General features: G+C 36.9%; 1 protein-coding gene across 1 annotated transcript; it reads right to left on the reverse strand.

Annotated features, from left to right (window-relative positions):
- Positions 1-11768: 11768 nt before the first annotated feature.
- RpS17 (ribosomal protein S17) lies at positions 11769-17034 on the reverse strand. The gene is made up of 4 exons (XM_027367789.2): positions 16903-17034; positions 13499-13650; positions 11983-12154; positions 11769-11862 (listed from the first exon to the last, which is right to left on the reverse strand). Exons 1-4 carry the CDS (start codon positions 16903-16905, stop codon positions 11794-11796), a joined length of 396 nt encoding a protein of 131 aa, XP_027223590.1. The 5' UTR covers positions 16906-17034; the 3' UTR covers positions 11769-11793.
- Positions 17035-17500: the final 466 nt, after the last annotated feature.

The raw sequence follows: 17500 nt of genomic DNA on the forward strand, positions 1-17500 counted from the left end.
ACACAATAAAAAATAAATAAAAAATAAAAAATAAATAAAAAATAAAAAAACCAAAAACACACCAAAAAACAACAAAACACAAAAAAAAAAAAATATATATATATATATATATATATATATATATATATATATATATATATATATATATATATATATATGTATGTATATACACATACATACATACATATACATTTAATATAAAATTGTATGTATATATGCATGTATGAATATAGTATATATATATATATATATATATATATATATATATATATATATATATATATATATATATATATATATATATATATATATATATATATATATATATATATATATATATATATATATATAATATATAATATATATATATATATATATATATATATATATATAATATATAATATATATATATATATATATATATATATATTTACATATATATATATATATATATATATATATATATATATATATATATATATATATATATATATATATAGACACATATATGTAGAGGGAAAGAGATCACACACACATATATATTCATATCTATGTCTCACAAAAAAAAATCAAGCATTTCGTTATATTTTCATAAGATATTATGATAGAAATTTGTTACAATCCAGTAAAACATTTATCTTAATCATTATTCATAAAGAAATGGATCCAATGCTAAATGTAATTTTACTTTAGGCTATTAAGAGGTTTGTTTGTATATTGGTAATATTTGTTATTAAATATTTATTATGTTTTGTTGCTATAGAGGAAAATAGTCATAATGATGGAATTATGCATTTTCATTCAGATTTTTTACTTGAAGATGTGTTAGAGATCCTTTAATTCATGATAAATTAAAGTTGCTGAGTGGTTTACATCAAGTGTTTCCACACCTCTATGCACTGGCAAACGCCAATCCTTATTTACATTAGTCATATTATTTTTTTCCGTTATTATGCATCCTCAATGGTTGCTCTTGCACATTAATTGATTTCCACATGGCAAAGTGACATTTACACACTCCTAAAGGTATTTATGAAGCTGATATGAGCTGAGGAGGGTCGCTATGATAAGCGTCACGAGAGGTTGCGGGCTCCCTTAAATGTTTCATGTACGGAGATGTGTTTATGACCTCAGGAGTGTTTTGAAAATACGCTCGTTGCGAGAAATGAGGGAGTAACTTGTTTTACGATATAAACAGACCATTTACGATATCGTAAGACGTTAGTAAAGCCGGCCCCAGGTATACTGTGTAGGTTTAAGTCAGTGTGAACAACATGCAGTGTTACCATAATTCCCATTTGTTTTCTAGAATAGGACCATGGAACAAGAATATACATAACTCTTGAGTTAAAACAAATACATGTGTGACTAATATATCTCTTCAAAAATGTTGTCATTCTGTAATTCATACATTACAACAAATGTCATAGTAAAAATTAAGCTGAAGTAAGGTTTGTGGAGTAAATATCATTGCTAAAATAAAAAGAAATTGAAAAGGAGCTGCTGCTTTAAACAAATACGTAGAGGGTTTGAATACCCAAAGGAACATTGGTTCTTTTCACAGTTTAACCATAATTGATGTGTACATCCTAATCCATTTAGGGGACCATCCCTGAAAATGCCTACTTTGCTGTACTCATTTCATCACAAAAAAATATTGGTTGGAGATAACTCATGGATTGTTTTTGCATAATATAGAGTATATAATAACGCTTCATCTCATATATTATTTTAACCTCGGGGGGTGGGAGTCCCCAAGAAGTCTTTTTTTATTATTATTATTATTTTTTCTTTATTTATTTATTATTACTTTTTTTTTTTTTACTGTTTCTGGTACATCCCAGTGGTTGTAGTTTATCTCTGACTTACCAAAGAAAATATTCTTGTGCTTGATCTGTCCTATGCGAAGGCTGAGGAAATAAGAGTATTTTTTAATTTCCTTGTTTTAGGGGGGAAAGGTTGACATAGGGACAACTTTTTGGTCATTTTTCATTATTATGTAATCCATATTTTTAGATTTATTCCAAAATTCAAAAATCAGCTATGTACATGGCCTTAGCTCTCTGAAGCTCTAGCAAAAGCAACAAAGCCTGTTTGAATCGCACGAAAATGTACAGAAGCTTTTGTAATAGATTTTGGAGAGAAACAGTTGGGAATTAGGATGCTTGCCAATGTTCGTTACATGTTATTTTTGGCAAAGTCTAATAATGTTATTGTCATTTAATACAATGACATACAAATAAAATTTTCTTATCTTGTACTTTGATCACCACTCGCTGCACCTGACACCAAAACAATAGACCAAATCCTAAGTACACCCTGTAAACAAACCAAGAAACCACAATTGCGCACTGTTACCACGAACAAGAAAATAACACTCACTCTCTCATTATCCTAACGTTCTGTTATATAAACTCATGAAACCCTGCAACCGATCAACGGGAGCTCCCAAACCAGGAGACCACCTTCTATCCAACACTGGACTGCTCTGCCGCCCATTGCCACTCGCTGGTCTCTCAGTGTTCCTATTTTCTATGCCGCATCCCTCATCAAGCACTCACCGTTTTCCTTAACACGTAGCCCAACAATTACAAATCGTTACGAGTCCCCCTCAAAAGCTACCACTTTCCTTTCAATCATACCAGTTATATATGTATAAAACAAAGCGTATTTAGTGTACTTTGTGATGTGATGATTACCAAGTCAGTTGGAGTTATTATTTTCAAAGTTTAATAAATGCATTAAAACAAACACACCTAATCTAAACCAGATAATACCTTTCTTTCTTTCTTTCTTCGTCTTTTTGAAAATCCTATTTTGAAGAAATGAAGAACTGTGGATGGCAATGTCAGTACAAAATCATTCTAATTATATAGTCCTAGCATGAATACAATATGGCAGTTCAATTTTAAGTATTATAAAATCATATGTATGAAGTAAATGGAATTCGAGAATTACTGAAGAATTTTTCCCATGCTCCACATAAGAGGGAGGAAGGGGATTGGTCACTGTGGTTATAATTTTTGAGGAGGATCATATGTATGTAAGCACATGTACATAAGGTTAACCATTTTAATCATCCTCATTTAGTAAGCCTACAATGACTTCTTATGCAAAGGAATGAAATATACATTAGTTATCCCTATCAAATCATTTTTTTAAATAATTTTCAAAAGTAATAGCTTTTACCAGGAAACGAGTGGAGAGTTGGTGTTTAGTCATTTGCACCTATTATCTGTACTAAGAAGTGCATAAAAAATCATCAGACACCAAGATGTGGTTGGATATTTGCATATTTATGTTTCAACTCTAGAGGAAGACTGCATATAAGAACATGTTCAAAATTACATATAGTTTTTATTTCAGAGCGGTATTACTGTGTACTATCATCTTCAAGATGAAATAATTAGCATCATTTATATCTCCGAAGTTTGAAGATCCAACTTTTATGAGCATTTCATATTGAAGTGCTCTTTATAGCAGAAATGACTCATTTCAAACCAAATCAAATTTGCTAACATCGGAAAGTGCCAACGGTTAGGGTGAAGTCAGCTGAAACATTTTAATTATTATTTATGCAGCTATTTTCAAACATTAGTGCTTCCTACTTGGTATACATACAGATCTCTTGGTAAGCTACAACATATTACAGGGAATCTCTGTGGAAAGTATATTTCATTGGTAAAAGTATTTCATTATAAATCGCTGATATTATTTTTTTCTGATATTAGTAAAAAAGTGTTCTTTGAACAATCACAAACTCATATCTATGCACAATGTTATTATGAAATGCCATATTCAAGATTACAAAAAGCAAAAATCCACACAGGTGTACCGGGCACATATTAGGTGCATACCTCCTCTACGTGTTGGCAGTTCTCGTGTGCCACCCAAGAAATAACTGGAGCTGGGCTGTAAAAATTGTGTGGTAGTTTCCTAATTCTTATACCTATACAATAAGCTAGCTAACTCAGTTTGACCCCCTAATTTACATTAGGAACTACTGTTACTATGTTACTAAGAAACCTAAGATTTTCAATGAAAATCTTAGGTGGCAACCAAGCTAAGCCCTGCCTCTTTGCCTTCATTTATTGCAAATATTAACAGGCTTTTTTCCTTTTCTTTCTTTCTTTCTTTCTTTTTTCTTACTACTGAACCATTTTCGAAGAAAATATATTAAAAAACCAATTAATATAAAATAGCACACAAAATGATGGGTGAAAAGGCAGTGGAACTAATGACATCATTGTGTTTAGCCAGTGAAGATGCACGTTGAGATATTAGATATAGCTGGATGAATAATGATTTGTATAATTTACTCAGTTTTGTTAGAATTACCAGAAGTAAAACAAAAATTCAACTTTTGTTTATGGTAACAAAATGTTTCATAGCATAAACAGTTGTCAGAAAACTACAGAAAAAGTCAATTTTTTTTCTGGGTTCAATAGTCTAAGTTGACATGATGCTACCTGTTGTATATATTCCTTGGCTTTAGCAGAAACTAGGGTATGAATATATGTGTCTCTGTACAAATGATATAAGCATTATAGAAAGCCTATGATTGATACATCTCAGAAGCTACCAGAACCATAACATGATAAAGCATCAATAAGTGCAGATGAGTGAAATTAAAATTCACAATTTCTTAAAATAGGTGGCAGTGATGTCTCTGATTTTTTAAAATCAGAATAGAAAGGGGAGGGAAAATAGTGGTTGGAAACTAAAGGATAAAGAAATCATGATCTATTTTCTAGGTCACGTGGCAGTGGCATCACAGGAACCCAGGTACCTGTGCCCCAAGGAACAACAAATACAGCTCCAGCTTCTCCAACTGCTTCTGCTGCTACCACTACTTCTTTACCCCAGCCTGCTGCTCCAGTGTGAAGTGTAGGAGTCCTTTCACAATGCCAGCACCTGCATCACCGCCGCCACAAGCTTCAGTGACACCAACAAAAACTGTGCCATTGCCAGTGTAAAGAGTTTAGTAATGCTCGTATATGTACAATTTATTTTTCCATAGTTAATTTGGAAGCTTAACATCATTAAATAGGATACCTAGGTGTGTTTCTAACTTCCAGTTTTACTTTCTTATTTTGTTAAAAAAAATGTTTGGATCTAAAATATTTAGTAAAAAGAAATATGTGAATGCAAATATTTTTTTCTTTTATTTTCAGTGGTATGTTCCTGTAATTTATATAGGAAGTTAATAAATGCAAATTTCCTTTGAAATGGAAGCTTCTATTTTTAAATATTTTTAAAAACTGCAAAGTTTGTTTTAAATAACTATCCAAACCGACATGTCTAACACCAAATGAACAGAAGGGTATGGGTGAAAATTAAGGTGAATGGCAAAACATATACATAACTTTCAAGAAAAATGAGGAGAATGATATGTTGATTGAATCATTGATTTTTTTTTTATGATTTCTTATGGTTGATCATATCCCTTCTTGGTGATCAGTGAAAATAATCAATGGAAGTTCCATGACTGACTAGACAGTATTTCTCACTTTAATGCTAAGTTTAGATTTAAAAGAAAGACGTAAATATGGTAGTTGGAAAGCTGTGATAAGGTTTGATGTAACCAGTAGGAGATAGGCAAAATGTCTGAGTGTTTACTTCCTTTTTTTGATCTGAGGAAACATCTTGATAGTATCAGTTTTTAATAAAGTCAAGAGCAGTTAATGGCTTTGCGTACATTATATATTCATGTATTCCTCCAAGTTTGTGTGGTACCTTTCTTGATAGCTTTAGATACCTCAACTTCATGGTTGTTAAATTATGTAACTAAATATAAAAATATATTTTAAATGTGTTTGTAGTCATATCGTTTCCAAAATTGTATATTTTATTTGCAATATATACATGTGCATAAATTGTTTCTTTTTTGTTATTCCATGCCTGCCTCCATGTTTTTTTCAGTGAAGGACTTGAAGGGGGTGACAGTCTCTAGAAGTTGGTTAGAGATGTTTTTTATTATCTAGGATGGCCTGGTAAAGAGAAATAGAGGGAGAAAAGAATAAGAAAGTTTATTTTAAGTTTACTCTTGACTTGACATGGGGCTTTATATTAAAAGAGTGGAAAGGAAAGACAGGAGGGGAGGAGAGAGAAAAAAAAAAAGAAGAGAAGAGAAGGAAGGAGAGAGAAAGAAAAGGGGAGAAAAAATAATGGAGGGGGAAAAAACTGAAAATTAGTGACGAAAGAGAAGAGAGAAGATTAAAGAGAAAAAGGAAAGGAAGGAAAGTAGTAAGTTCCTGGTATCTGATATGGGAAATAACCACTCAGTTGTAGTTTATGGGTTCTATTTTCTTAAGCAAAAGTCTTTTAAGCAAGTATGGAGAATGGCATGTTGGTGGTCCGGGTTTGGCATAAACTTGGAGGAAAGAATCCCACAAAGGTAATGGTTAATGGTTAATGGCTAAAGCAAAATAAATGTGCTAGACATCTAAGGTCATATAGCACCATAGGAAAGTATGTTAAAGGAGGGGGTGAAAGGTGATAGTGGCTATGCACCAACTATCTAGAATAATCTTGAAAGGTAAAAGATGGGTAAAGGAGTTGCTATGTGAATGGGCTATGATGGGTGGAAGTAAGGGAGTTACATAAGGGTTTCATGTGTGTATCCAAGAGGGAGTGGAAATGATAAGAGGGGATGGAGGGAGGGAGAATATACGTGTAGTTGGAGTTGAGGGGGTGGGTTGTGTATGTTAAAGGAGGGGGTGAAAGGTGATAGTGGCTATGCACCAACTATCTAGAATAATCTTGAAAGGTAAAAGATGGGTAAAGGAGTTGCTATGTGAATGGGCTATGATGGGTGGAAGTAAGGGAGTTACATAAGGGTTTCATGTGTGTATCCAAGAGGGAGTGGAAATGATAAGAGGGGATGGAGGGAGGGAGAATATACGTGTAGTTGGAGTTGAGGGGGTGGGTTGTGTTGGGAGGGAGTAGGAGGCAGTGGTGTACGGGTAATATGATGAGGAGGAGGATGAATATCAGTAGTATCAGAAGGATGGATACCAGTAGTAGGCAGAATTGAGGGGGTTAGGTTGTGTTGAGAGGGAGTAGGGGGAAGGGGTGTTGGTGGAATATGAGCAGGAAGGGGATGGATATCGGCAGTCACTTTGAGCGTGGAGGGAGCATGAGTTGTGGAATTTTGTCTCAAGCATATAGCTTTGAATATCTTCTATAGTTTCTCCAGTGCAGTTGGTTGGGGAGTTTTGTGAGACAAAGGTTTTCTTATGAGGGGGGAAGAGGAGACTGGTGTCTGAGGAATAAAGGCAAAGGTAGGTGGAGGCGAGTATGTGGTACGGGACGAAGGGGGGGAATGTTTAGTCTGTCTGCTATAGGTAGTGCAGGGAGGGAGAGGGGAGTGTTGGGGCTGTAGTTGAGATTGGAGTGTCTGGATTTGGAGTGGCAAAAGAATTTGACTGGGGGATGTAGAATGTAGAAGTGGACGTGGGGAAGTAAGTAGGTAAAGGGGTCTAGAAACGTCTTAGGGTGGAGGAGGGGCAGAGCAAGTAACATTACTAGAGTAGGGAGTATGAGAGAAACCTTGTTGGTGTGCTTCCTGTCTGGCTTCACGTAGAGTGAGACCAATTTTGTATCTGAGAGTTGCTACCTGCGACTCAAACTTGTAAGTGGGACAGCCTCTATAAAATACATTATGGGGGCCGCCACAGTTAGTACATGTGCATGTTTGTGCATGGCAGTTTGATTGGTTATGACCAGGTTCGGCACATATGGTGCATCAGTCTGTGGAACAGCATTGTTTGGCGGGATGTCTAAATCGCCAACAGTTTTGACATATGGGGAGGAGGTTGGCATGGTCAAATGGAAGATCATGTGAACAGAAAGTAATTTGGGCAATGTTGGTGGGTTTCTTTCAATGACCTCTTGGAGAAATAGAATAGTACTGTACTGATATCACATCACGGTCTTTGAGGCAGAGAAATCGGTTAGATTTGATAATGCTCTATCATCAGTTTCAGATGCAACTGTTACGAGATGGGAATGATCGGGTCAGGTACGGAAGGGGATTCTGCCCACTTGCTCTTGGAGACGTTCTGGAAAGAGAAGTGTGTTGCCTGAGTAAGGAGTTGTAGGGGGATCACGAAAAATCGGTCCCATTTGGCTGGGCTAAATAGAGTATTTAAGATATTGGTAGATCTGTGGGTGGTAGAAGGGCAGGGACGTGTGGAAGAGGGAGTATTGTTGAGGGGGGTATTATTATGTAGATGGAGAATAACGTAGTGATAAGGGTAGATGAGATGATTGGTGAAGTTGGAAGTTGGGAGAGTAGGAGTCTCAACTTAGGTGGATAATGCACTAGTAGGCATTGAAGTCTGGGTAGTAGTTGTAATGTTCAGAGTCGTGGTCAAAGGAGAGCCTGGGGTAGGGGAGCTGGCCATGGGAAGCCTTGGCTATGTTGGGGAAATAAACAGTCTCAGGGTCCCCTTGAGGGGTAAGCGCCAAACAAAACGGGAATACCATGCCTATGGTTCCCTCAGAAACTTCAGGACTGGCACAAAGTCAGCCTTTCATCCTTTCAGTATGGCTCTTACACCTTTGGAAGTAGACAGTAGAAGGGGTTGAAGAAGGGATGGAAATGAAAGAGCTGGTCGACTCAAATTAGTTGAGTCGAGGGACTGAGGCCCTAGGCAGGGGAGATCCCTGCATTGGGTCTCAAGTCTCCATCTCCTAAGCCCCCCCATGACAACAACAGGAAAGGGATTGGGGGCCCAACAAAGGTAAGCACCTCAATAAGTGGTCAAGGGTTAGGGATGGGAACATATATTCTAAGGGTTAAATTATGGTTGAAGCATAAAGTTGTTTATGAAACTTACTGAAGAAGGCAGAGGTCATGACAGGATAATGAACCGTGTTAGAAATTTCTCTACAGTATCCAAAGCAGTAGTCCTCAGCTGGAGACATGGATCATTAAAGTAACTAGGTTTTTTTCTCTTCAGTTGTGTTAGGCCAACGGGCTAGGCTCAATAGCAGCCGTAGATGTGGCCAATAAAAAGCAAGGAGTGAAGACCAAACCTAACAAATAAGTGGGAATTTCATTGTTGTAGTATTTAATCTAGTTACAAACTAGGTAAATAGGAGACTTTTGGATTTACATGCACTTTACCTTCTCATTTTGCAGTTCCAGTCATTAAATTGTATAAATTGTCTTTACACCTGGTTTTGTAGGAAGAACAAAGGCAGTAGGGATCTACCACAATTAGCATACATGCTTGTGTAGAACAGATTGATCAATCATGACCACACTGAACACACACAGGATATCAGGCTGGGGAGCAGCAGTGTTTGGCAAGGTGGCCTAGACACCAACAACTGACATTGATGGGAGAGTGATTGATAGAGAGGGACTCTCCAAAATAAATTTATTTATTTATTGAAAATTTTTAGCATCAACATCTAAGGTCGGATATTGAGGCTTGGGGCAAAGCCCCCTGGTAAGGAAAAGTCATACAGTGCTATACGTGCTGTAGTAAAAAAGTAAAAAAATTGTTAATAATTAGGAAGAAATACATTATATGTCAAAGATGGTAGAGTGCTGTAGGTTAGTGTGATAGTGAAAAGGGTAAAAAGGGAAGAGCAAATCGAGTATGAAGACCATTCAAGACTGGCACAAAGCCAGCCTTTCAGCACATCTCGCACACTTTTGGGTGTGGACAGAATAAGGGGATGAAGGGAAGACCATGCAAAATTAGTTGAGGCAAGGGCTAAGGTCCAAGGTAGGGGTGATCCCCTACCTTGGGCCTGTCTCCATCTCCTTAGTTTCCCTACAGCAAGACGGGGATTTTGGAGATAATGTTTACGGAAAGGAATATGGAAATATTGGTGAAGAACTTACGGGGGCCTCTGTGGGAAATGGTGATACATGCAAGTATTCTAGTGGGAGCAGTAGAGAGGGTGGGGTATGTTGGGAGGGTGTAGGAGGAAGGGGGATGGAGGAATGGAGGTCTGCAAATACTTTAAATGTAGTAGGAACAGAGGGAGTGGAGTGTTCCCTTGGGTCATCTTTATGAAGTTTTGGAGGTCTTCAAGGGTTCTGAAAGAGGAGTTGGGTGAAGAGGTTTTGAGGAGGAGAAGAGGAGATAGATATCTGAGGAGCAGAAGAGGAGGAATGTGTAGGAATCTTTGTTTGGCTGGATGGCCAAAACTCCAATATTTCTGACACTGATGAGAAAGGGGTCAATTTGGTCAGACATGGTAGGACAATCCATCAATATGAACCTCATGGGGGTCATTTCTGAAATAGTTAATCTTGTAAATATTGACGGACTTACACAGGCCTCTGGGAGGAATACTATTAACACTGTACTGCCACTGCATCATATTCAGCAAGGCAGGTAAGGAGGTCAATTTCACAATCTGACCAGTCCTTGTAGATGGGACAAGCATTTGGAGGAATAGAAACCATTCCAGTACAAATATGGGGGTCATTTCTGAAGAAGATAATCTTGTAAATATTGACGGACTTACACTGGCCTCTGGGAGGAATACTATTAACACTGTACTGCCACTGCATCATATTCAGCAAGGCAGGTAAGGAGGTCAATTTCACAATCTGACCAGTCCTTGTAGATGGGACAAGCATTTGGAGGAATAGAAACCATTCCAGTACAAATATTTACCCACTAATGACAGGTGTCCCACATGAGACACCCAAAAAAACTGAACATTGCCAGGTGTCCCACCAGTGTGATGCTGTATCGGGGCTTGCAGTCTGACGCAGCAGTGGGAGGTGAGTCCAGGGCAGCCCCACCCGCTGATTTAGTAACTGCCTGGAATCTTATACTTTCTGCTTCATAATATACTGGCATTAATGATTTAAGAGAGGGAGAGGTCTGGCAGGAATGGGTTTGCCAGCAAGGTCAGTTAGGGTAGATAGTGCACCAGCTTGGGATTCAAACGTAACTGACAAGGTGTGAATGATCTGAGCAACTGTGAAAGGTTTTTGGAGGCACTGTTGAAAGAGAAGGGTATACTCAGAATAAGGGGCTGTGGGGGGCATCACAAAGAATCAATACTTTGGCTGGGCCACAGAGTACTCAGGTTTGCATAGGTAGAGGCAGTAGAAGCATGAGGGTGAGAGGAAGATGGGCTGGTGTGGAGTGGAGCAGTTCTGCTGGGAGGGATGAACAGTAGTAATAAGGGAAGAGGGGGTAGACATTGAAGAGGACTGCAGCAGGAGATGAAGAGGAGAATGTTGGGGGAAGAGGAAGGCTTTAAGTAATAACCTGGGTAGGTTTTTGGAATGGTTAATAGTTCGTAAGTGTCGAAGAGGGGGTATTAGTATCAGTGGTCAGAGCCTTCGTCAAAAGAGGGGCAGGGGTCTGAAAACCATCAAAACCAAATTCATATAGGCTAGTTGATGAAGGGACAAGCCTTAATACCCCAATTAAGGGTAAAGAACCTTTATTATTGGCCATGGTGAGCCTGAATTAAAAGGGGAACAGAAATGGTAAATATGGTAATAAATATGGTCATTTTGAGGCAGAATTGTAATAAAGGTATTAAGACTAATAGACATACTACTAAGCAGTCTAGCAATATATAAACACATGCATTTTGCTGTCACCCTGTCAACATACATACTACTTGCTTGTACCCAAGAGCATTATTCCAAGGATTTAGATGGGCCATTAATATTGCCAACAATTTTGCAAGAGATTCAAGTTTCTTTGTCATTCAAATTAAGTGTGGCTATACAATCTCAGTATTCAAAATTTATATGGGGAAAATGAAAACAAAAATTTCCTCTTTCTTTATTAGCTAAGTTTATCGCCTTCCGCCAATAGAAGAAGGAACAGGCTGTGTCACCTGAAGGCCAGCAAGCTTGTCAAAGTCCTGTAAAGAAAAGAAAGAAAAAAAAAAAAGAGGTTACACTTTTATTTAAAAAACTAATTTCAAACAAAGAAAACTTTACCCAAGTAAGAAAGTAGAACGTATCCAATTAAATGAACATACCATGGTCTTAAGCAACTCCTTGGTATCGGCATCAACTTCAATAATGTCCTCCTCAAGGGCTGAGACCTCTGGCACATAGTTGTCACGTCTTTCTCTCTCTTCTTCCTGTAGCTTAATGGAGATGCCACGAACTGGTCCACGCTGGATGCGTTTCATCAAATGAGTCACAAACCTGTAAGACACCATAAGGTTAAACATTACAAAAAATGATCAAAAGCAAGTTATTATAGCTTGCTATATAACTGGATCAGCTTCAACTTACTCTGCACACTATTTGAAAAGTATTTAAAACCTAGAGAAAGTGTAAATGAAACTTTGTACAAGTGAGGTCACATTCTAAATACTACCATGACCAATGCTTCTAATTATTCACAATCACCTTTACACTGGACTAACACTTACAGTACTTGCTTTTATTGTACATAAAATACATATGCATTCATTTCATAGTAATCTTTATGAAATACAATCCATCTATAGTTTCATTACCAACATGTATGCATCCAGTAATTTCAGGATTTCAAACACTTAACCCAATGCCGAAGGGAAAATGTTGCGTTCACTTTAGTATTGTTTTGTTAAAGGTTTCTGCACATGTATGGCTCTGTCATTACTTAGCCCCAAAGAAGTCAATTAGTAGATCTTGTGATCTCCCCTTCCTTTGAATATCAGGGAGATTTTTTTACTAATGCTATCGATATAAACATATCAATTATAAACAATAGAATTACTATATTAGTCAATTTACTAATAGCAATATCAAAAATTTGAAAATAGTATTGAAAATTAACAAAAAGGGTTGACATGTGAGACAGGTAATTCTCATAATTAGCTCATTGGTGTTTTGGTACTTGGAGCCATCTATATGTAAAAATTACTAAATTAAACACAGAGGGCGTATCATACACACATGCCATCCCTGGTGGAAAATGGTTATCTTGAGGTGAACAAATGCATAGTCATCAGGACCCCCCTACCCAAATCAACCCTCCCCTCAGGCAGTCCCCCTAAAGGGCATGCCCAATAAATGCAGTTTTATCATAAATAATAATAACTATATTAATCCTTATTAAATTGCAACTTTGTATGAACCACTTGATGCCAGGGATGGCATATGCGTACATGCTATGCCCACTGTGTTTAATTTAGTATGTTTTTACATATTGCAGGCTCTACAAGTACCAATGACCCAATAACATTATTGATATTGATAGCATTATTAAAAAATAGTTTTCCTACTATTTCAAAGAAATGTGAGGTCACAAGACCTACTAATTGACTCCTACATGTACAAAAACATTTAACAATACAATACTAAAGTAAACAACATTTACCATCACCATTAGGTTAATAACTAATAAATGGATTCACTGTCCCACTTTCTTTCCATGTATAGTGGAGTGCTATGACATGAACCTTAGCTCTACCTTCAGATAGATCTAGATAAATTGATAAATTAAAAATATTTTCGACCAATAATAGAAGAGATTTTTGTACTGCATATTTAAGAACAGACCCAGCAATCTTGTTGCGTAGCGGTTTCGACGGTATGATAGCAATCTCCTCACAGATACGCTTGTTTGTGTGGAAGTCATTGCCGAGGCGAGTGTAGTACTTCTCAATGATGACACGTGCGGCCTTCTTGACAGTTTTTGTACGTACTCGACCCTGGGGAAAAATAACAATTATGTATCATGTCCATTTTTCACATTTTTATGTGAATACCAAAGAATAAAACACTTGAAATATTCTAAAACCCATGATAATTGTATACACCTGTTATCCACCCCTAACAAAATGTTCAATTATTATTCAGCATTCAAATGTTTCCTAAAATATATTCTAATTCCTCATGGAAAAATCCATTTTCAATAAATCCAAATTTCAATATATTTGGCCTTATAAAAGTGACTACAAAGATATGGAATGTCCATTTGCGACAAGTGAACCATTGTACAACACCCACCCATATCAAATCTACAATTGGGTTCCTAAAATAGGATTCCAATTATGAAGAGAATTTTATGTCCTGGCAAGACTTACAGAGGCAGGGTTTTTCTGGCTGAACAGGACTGAAAAGTTAGATAAGCATGGGTCTCCTAATGCCATAAAGTTACAGGCAGACAATATTTTTAACTTTGGGAAACCTAACATATACAAATATTTGAGACCATACTAAAAGTCCAACAAATGAACCTCTCCATTTTTGTAGAATTTTTTTTTTTATCCCTAATTAGCAGAAGAGAAAAGGAATCAAAGACTTCACATATCTGATTGTATTTCATACTGTTTCATATGGCAAGAGACATAGTTGTTATTAATAAGAAAGATTTAAAGCCCTACATATATTCCCACAAAACAGAGCTTGGGTTGCTCCTATATTAAGAAAAAATATCATGGATGTTTACAAGTGCTTGAAAACAATTTCACATGTGGTATTTACCATCTGCATCACTGTATATACTGTAAACATTAGGGTTTACTGATTTGGCTCTGTCCAGCCTTATTTAAACTCCATTACTGGAAGGTTGTACCTATTTTTTTTTTTGCTTTAGAGTGGCTGGTACATGGCTCAGTTTAAGAGTAAGTAAATCCTGTTACCAGTAGATTGAAATATAGCATTTTATTTCCCTTTCAATTCCATTTTCAATTCATGAAGGAATTTTTCATATGACTATTCTTTGGAATTTATTAATCTAATGCTTCCTAGGACTAACTTTCATTAAATAGCTATCCTAGACCCTAGCTTTTCATTTTTATGTAACTGACACTGTACAACTACTATTTAATAATGCACTTAGATGTGCAAATGAAAAGGACTTTTCTGTATGAAGTACCCAAATCTTTTACATTATTTTGTGTATACGAGCCTAAATTGCAATTATTCAGCCGTAAAACATGAAAAGGTAAAAGCCAACAATAGGATCTGCTTTAAATTAATCATTAACAACCAGACTAAACTACACAGGGTAAATCTTCAGAATATCTAACTTTTTAAGGCAGCAGTACACCATTGAAGTACTCTTTAAAAAAATCTGATGTTCCCTGCATATTCTATTATTCATAATTACAAATTTATGGATCTCATGGAAGATGCATCGAATACAAGATGAATTATATAAAAGATACTACAAATAACAGCCCAGAAATCAGGTTCGAATACTGATTCAGTGGGAATGTTACGAGGTAATTGTGATATTACATCCGCCTCTCTGACATCAACGATAATCGTGTAACGCTTTAGCCTGCCGGGAATACGTGGTGGAGGTTTTGTTTCCTCGGAGGGAGTTGAGGGGTGGCAGCGGGCACAGCCCCCTCCAACGGCAAGTCATGTGAATAACCACGGTTATTTCCACTGTGCCTTATATTATAAGTGTTATTAAACCCCGCATTTTCCCTGGAACCTTTCATGCACTCCCCTGCAATCGGGGCCAAGTTTGTCACTAACGGGGGGCTTCCGCGCAATAATAACTATAGATTAGTAATGTGGACAGTCAGAGGAATCCAACGATACCAAAATCATCGACATCGGAGCAGCGGAGGTAATACAGAAAATTACCAAAATATATTCAAATTGCCCTAACTTAGTGTGTCCATACCATAAAGATTAACTACCAATGCCATGAAGATCATTCATACTTAACCCTGCAATTTTCCAGGTGCTTTCCCCTGCTATCATGCTTGCTACTAATGGGTGGAGTGGGGGTTCTGCATAATAAAACCTACATGTTTACAATACAGACAATGGCAGGAATCCAAGCACATTAACCCATTTATGACAGGTGTCCCACATACAAGGCACCCAGAAAATTAATCATTCCCAGGTGACCTGCTCGTGTGATGTGTGCTAGCTAGGAGCTTGCACTCATTTTGTTACCCGTGGCGCATGGCGTGCGGGCAGGTTCCCGCACTTGCCTGAGCGCCAATTTTGAAGCTGCCCGGAAAACAATATTTTTAGCTTAAAAATGTGCCATCCCTAGTGGGTCCATATTGTCACAATCTGTTATAACAAATATTAGATACAATAACTGGGCCCATCTCGAGATTTTGCATAATTTTCATAAATTTGGAGACTCAAGAGAGGAATACATCAATACCTATATCAAAATCCATTAAGTAGACTATTCTGTAAAATTATCTAGTGGCAGTGTAAGGTTATTTTATACTTCATCTCTTTGGTGGTGATAGGCAGCAGCTACTTTCGTCATTTAGAGGTAAATAGGAGGTCGCAGCGGCTGTACCTATGTTGATTAAGCATTTCTTAAGTTCATTTTAGTGCATCGCTCTGGCTAACTTTAACCTGAGTTGTCACATCTCTTGCTAGAGAACCGACATGAATGGGGGCTGTGGCTAGTTCATTGGGGCTACATGACTGCAATTATGTCTTGATATTAGCATGATTTTTCGTTATAGTGTTAGCTCCTTATGGCTGGGTTTATCTTAAATATAGACATTTTTCACATCAACACAAAACATAGGTTTCTATAATCACTACCGAAAGCTCGATATAGGTGACGTACATTATGCGTATGCAAGATATTCTTTATAAATAATAAACAGTCGTCAGTTGCAAAATTTCCACGATGGAAGACTGAAATTTGGTGGATCTATTTATGACCGATTTCTTGTTTTGGACTTTAGTTTCAGGCGATAGCTTCAGAGGAGCTTGTAAAGCCTCCCAGTTCTTGGTTTCCCTCCGCGTATTTGAAGTAAATACTCACTTATTCAACTGTTCCTGAAAACTCATCCTCACTCGTCGAGTTTGTTTACATCCCGGAAGGATCCACACATCACAACCGTATCCCACTATTTCTCTTATAAAACCTCAACGTCGGCTTATTCCTGAATTATAAACATATAAGCAGTACACCAAATAATATAGGTGCTTTACTATATAAACTGTAGCCATAAAACGCTTACCATCTTCAAGGATTAGCCGGATACTTTAAAAGTTTCTAGCACACACACGTCCCAGACAGGGTTCACTCGGAAAGGAGCGATTTGCGCAGGCGCACTCTCAGTTCGATTCGCTGCCAATAGATGGCGGCGCAGTGCGAATGAGGCGGGAAAGTCGAAATAACTCAATGCTATGATAGTGAACAACAGAACGATTATTTGCGTCAAGAATAACAACAATGGATATTGGGAATTTGCGTCATGAATAACATGCTTATTCTATCAAAAGCGAATACTTATGCCATGAAGAACGAATACGTCTGTCTTGATAAACAAAAATCTACAATTTACCAAGCATTATGGAACTTCCTTATGACATTTCAGATTCGACTGCGTAAAATATTCCGTTAGTAGGTAATAGTAAATTTTTACACTGCACACCATTATCCTAATCATGTACAACGTCGACGAGGCTGCTGCTCTTCCTATACAAGAAGCTCAGATTTGACAAATTCTTCAATTCATTGTTGAAAAACACTTGTGTCTTCTTTTCACAGGCATATTTTATCTCACTTCAAAACACTAAACTGTGTGGAATAATTATGTTTACATTAATGTTAAC

This window comes from Penaeus vannamei, chromosome 16 (assembly GCF_042767895.1).
Source record: "Penaeus vannamei isolate JL-2024 chromosome 16, ASM4276789v1, whole genome shotgun sequence".
Taxonomy (NCBI): domain Eukaryota; kingdom Metazoa; phylum Arthropoda; class Malacostraca; order Decapoda; family Penaeidae; genus Penaeus; species Penaeus vannamei.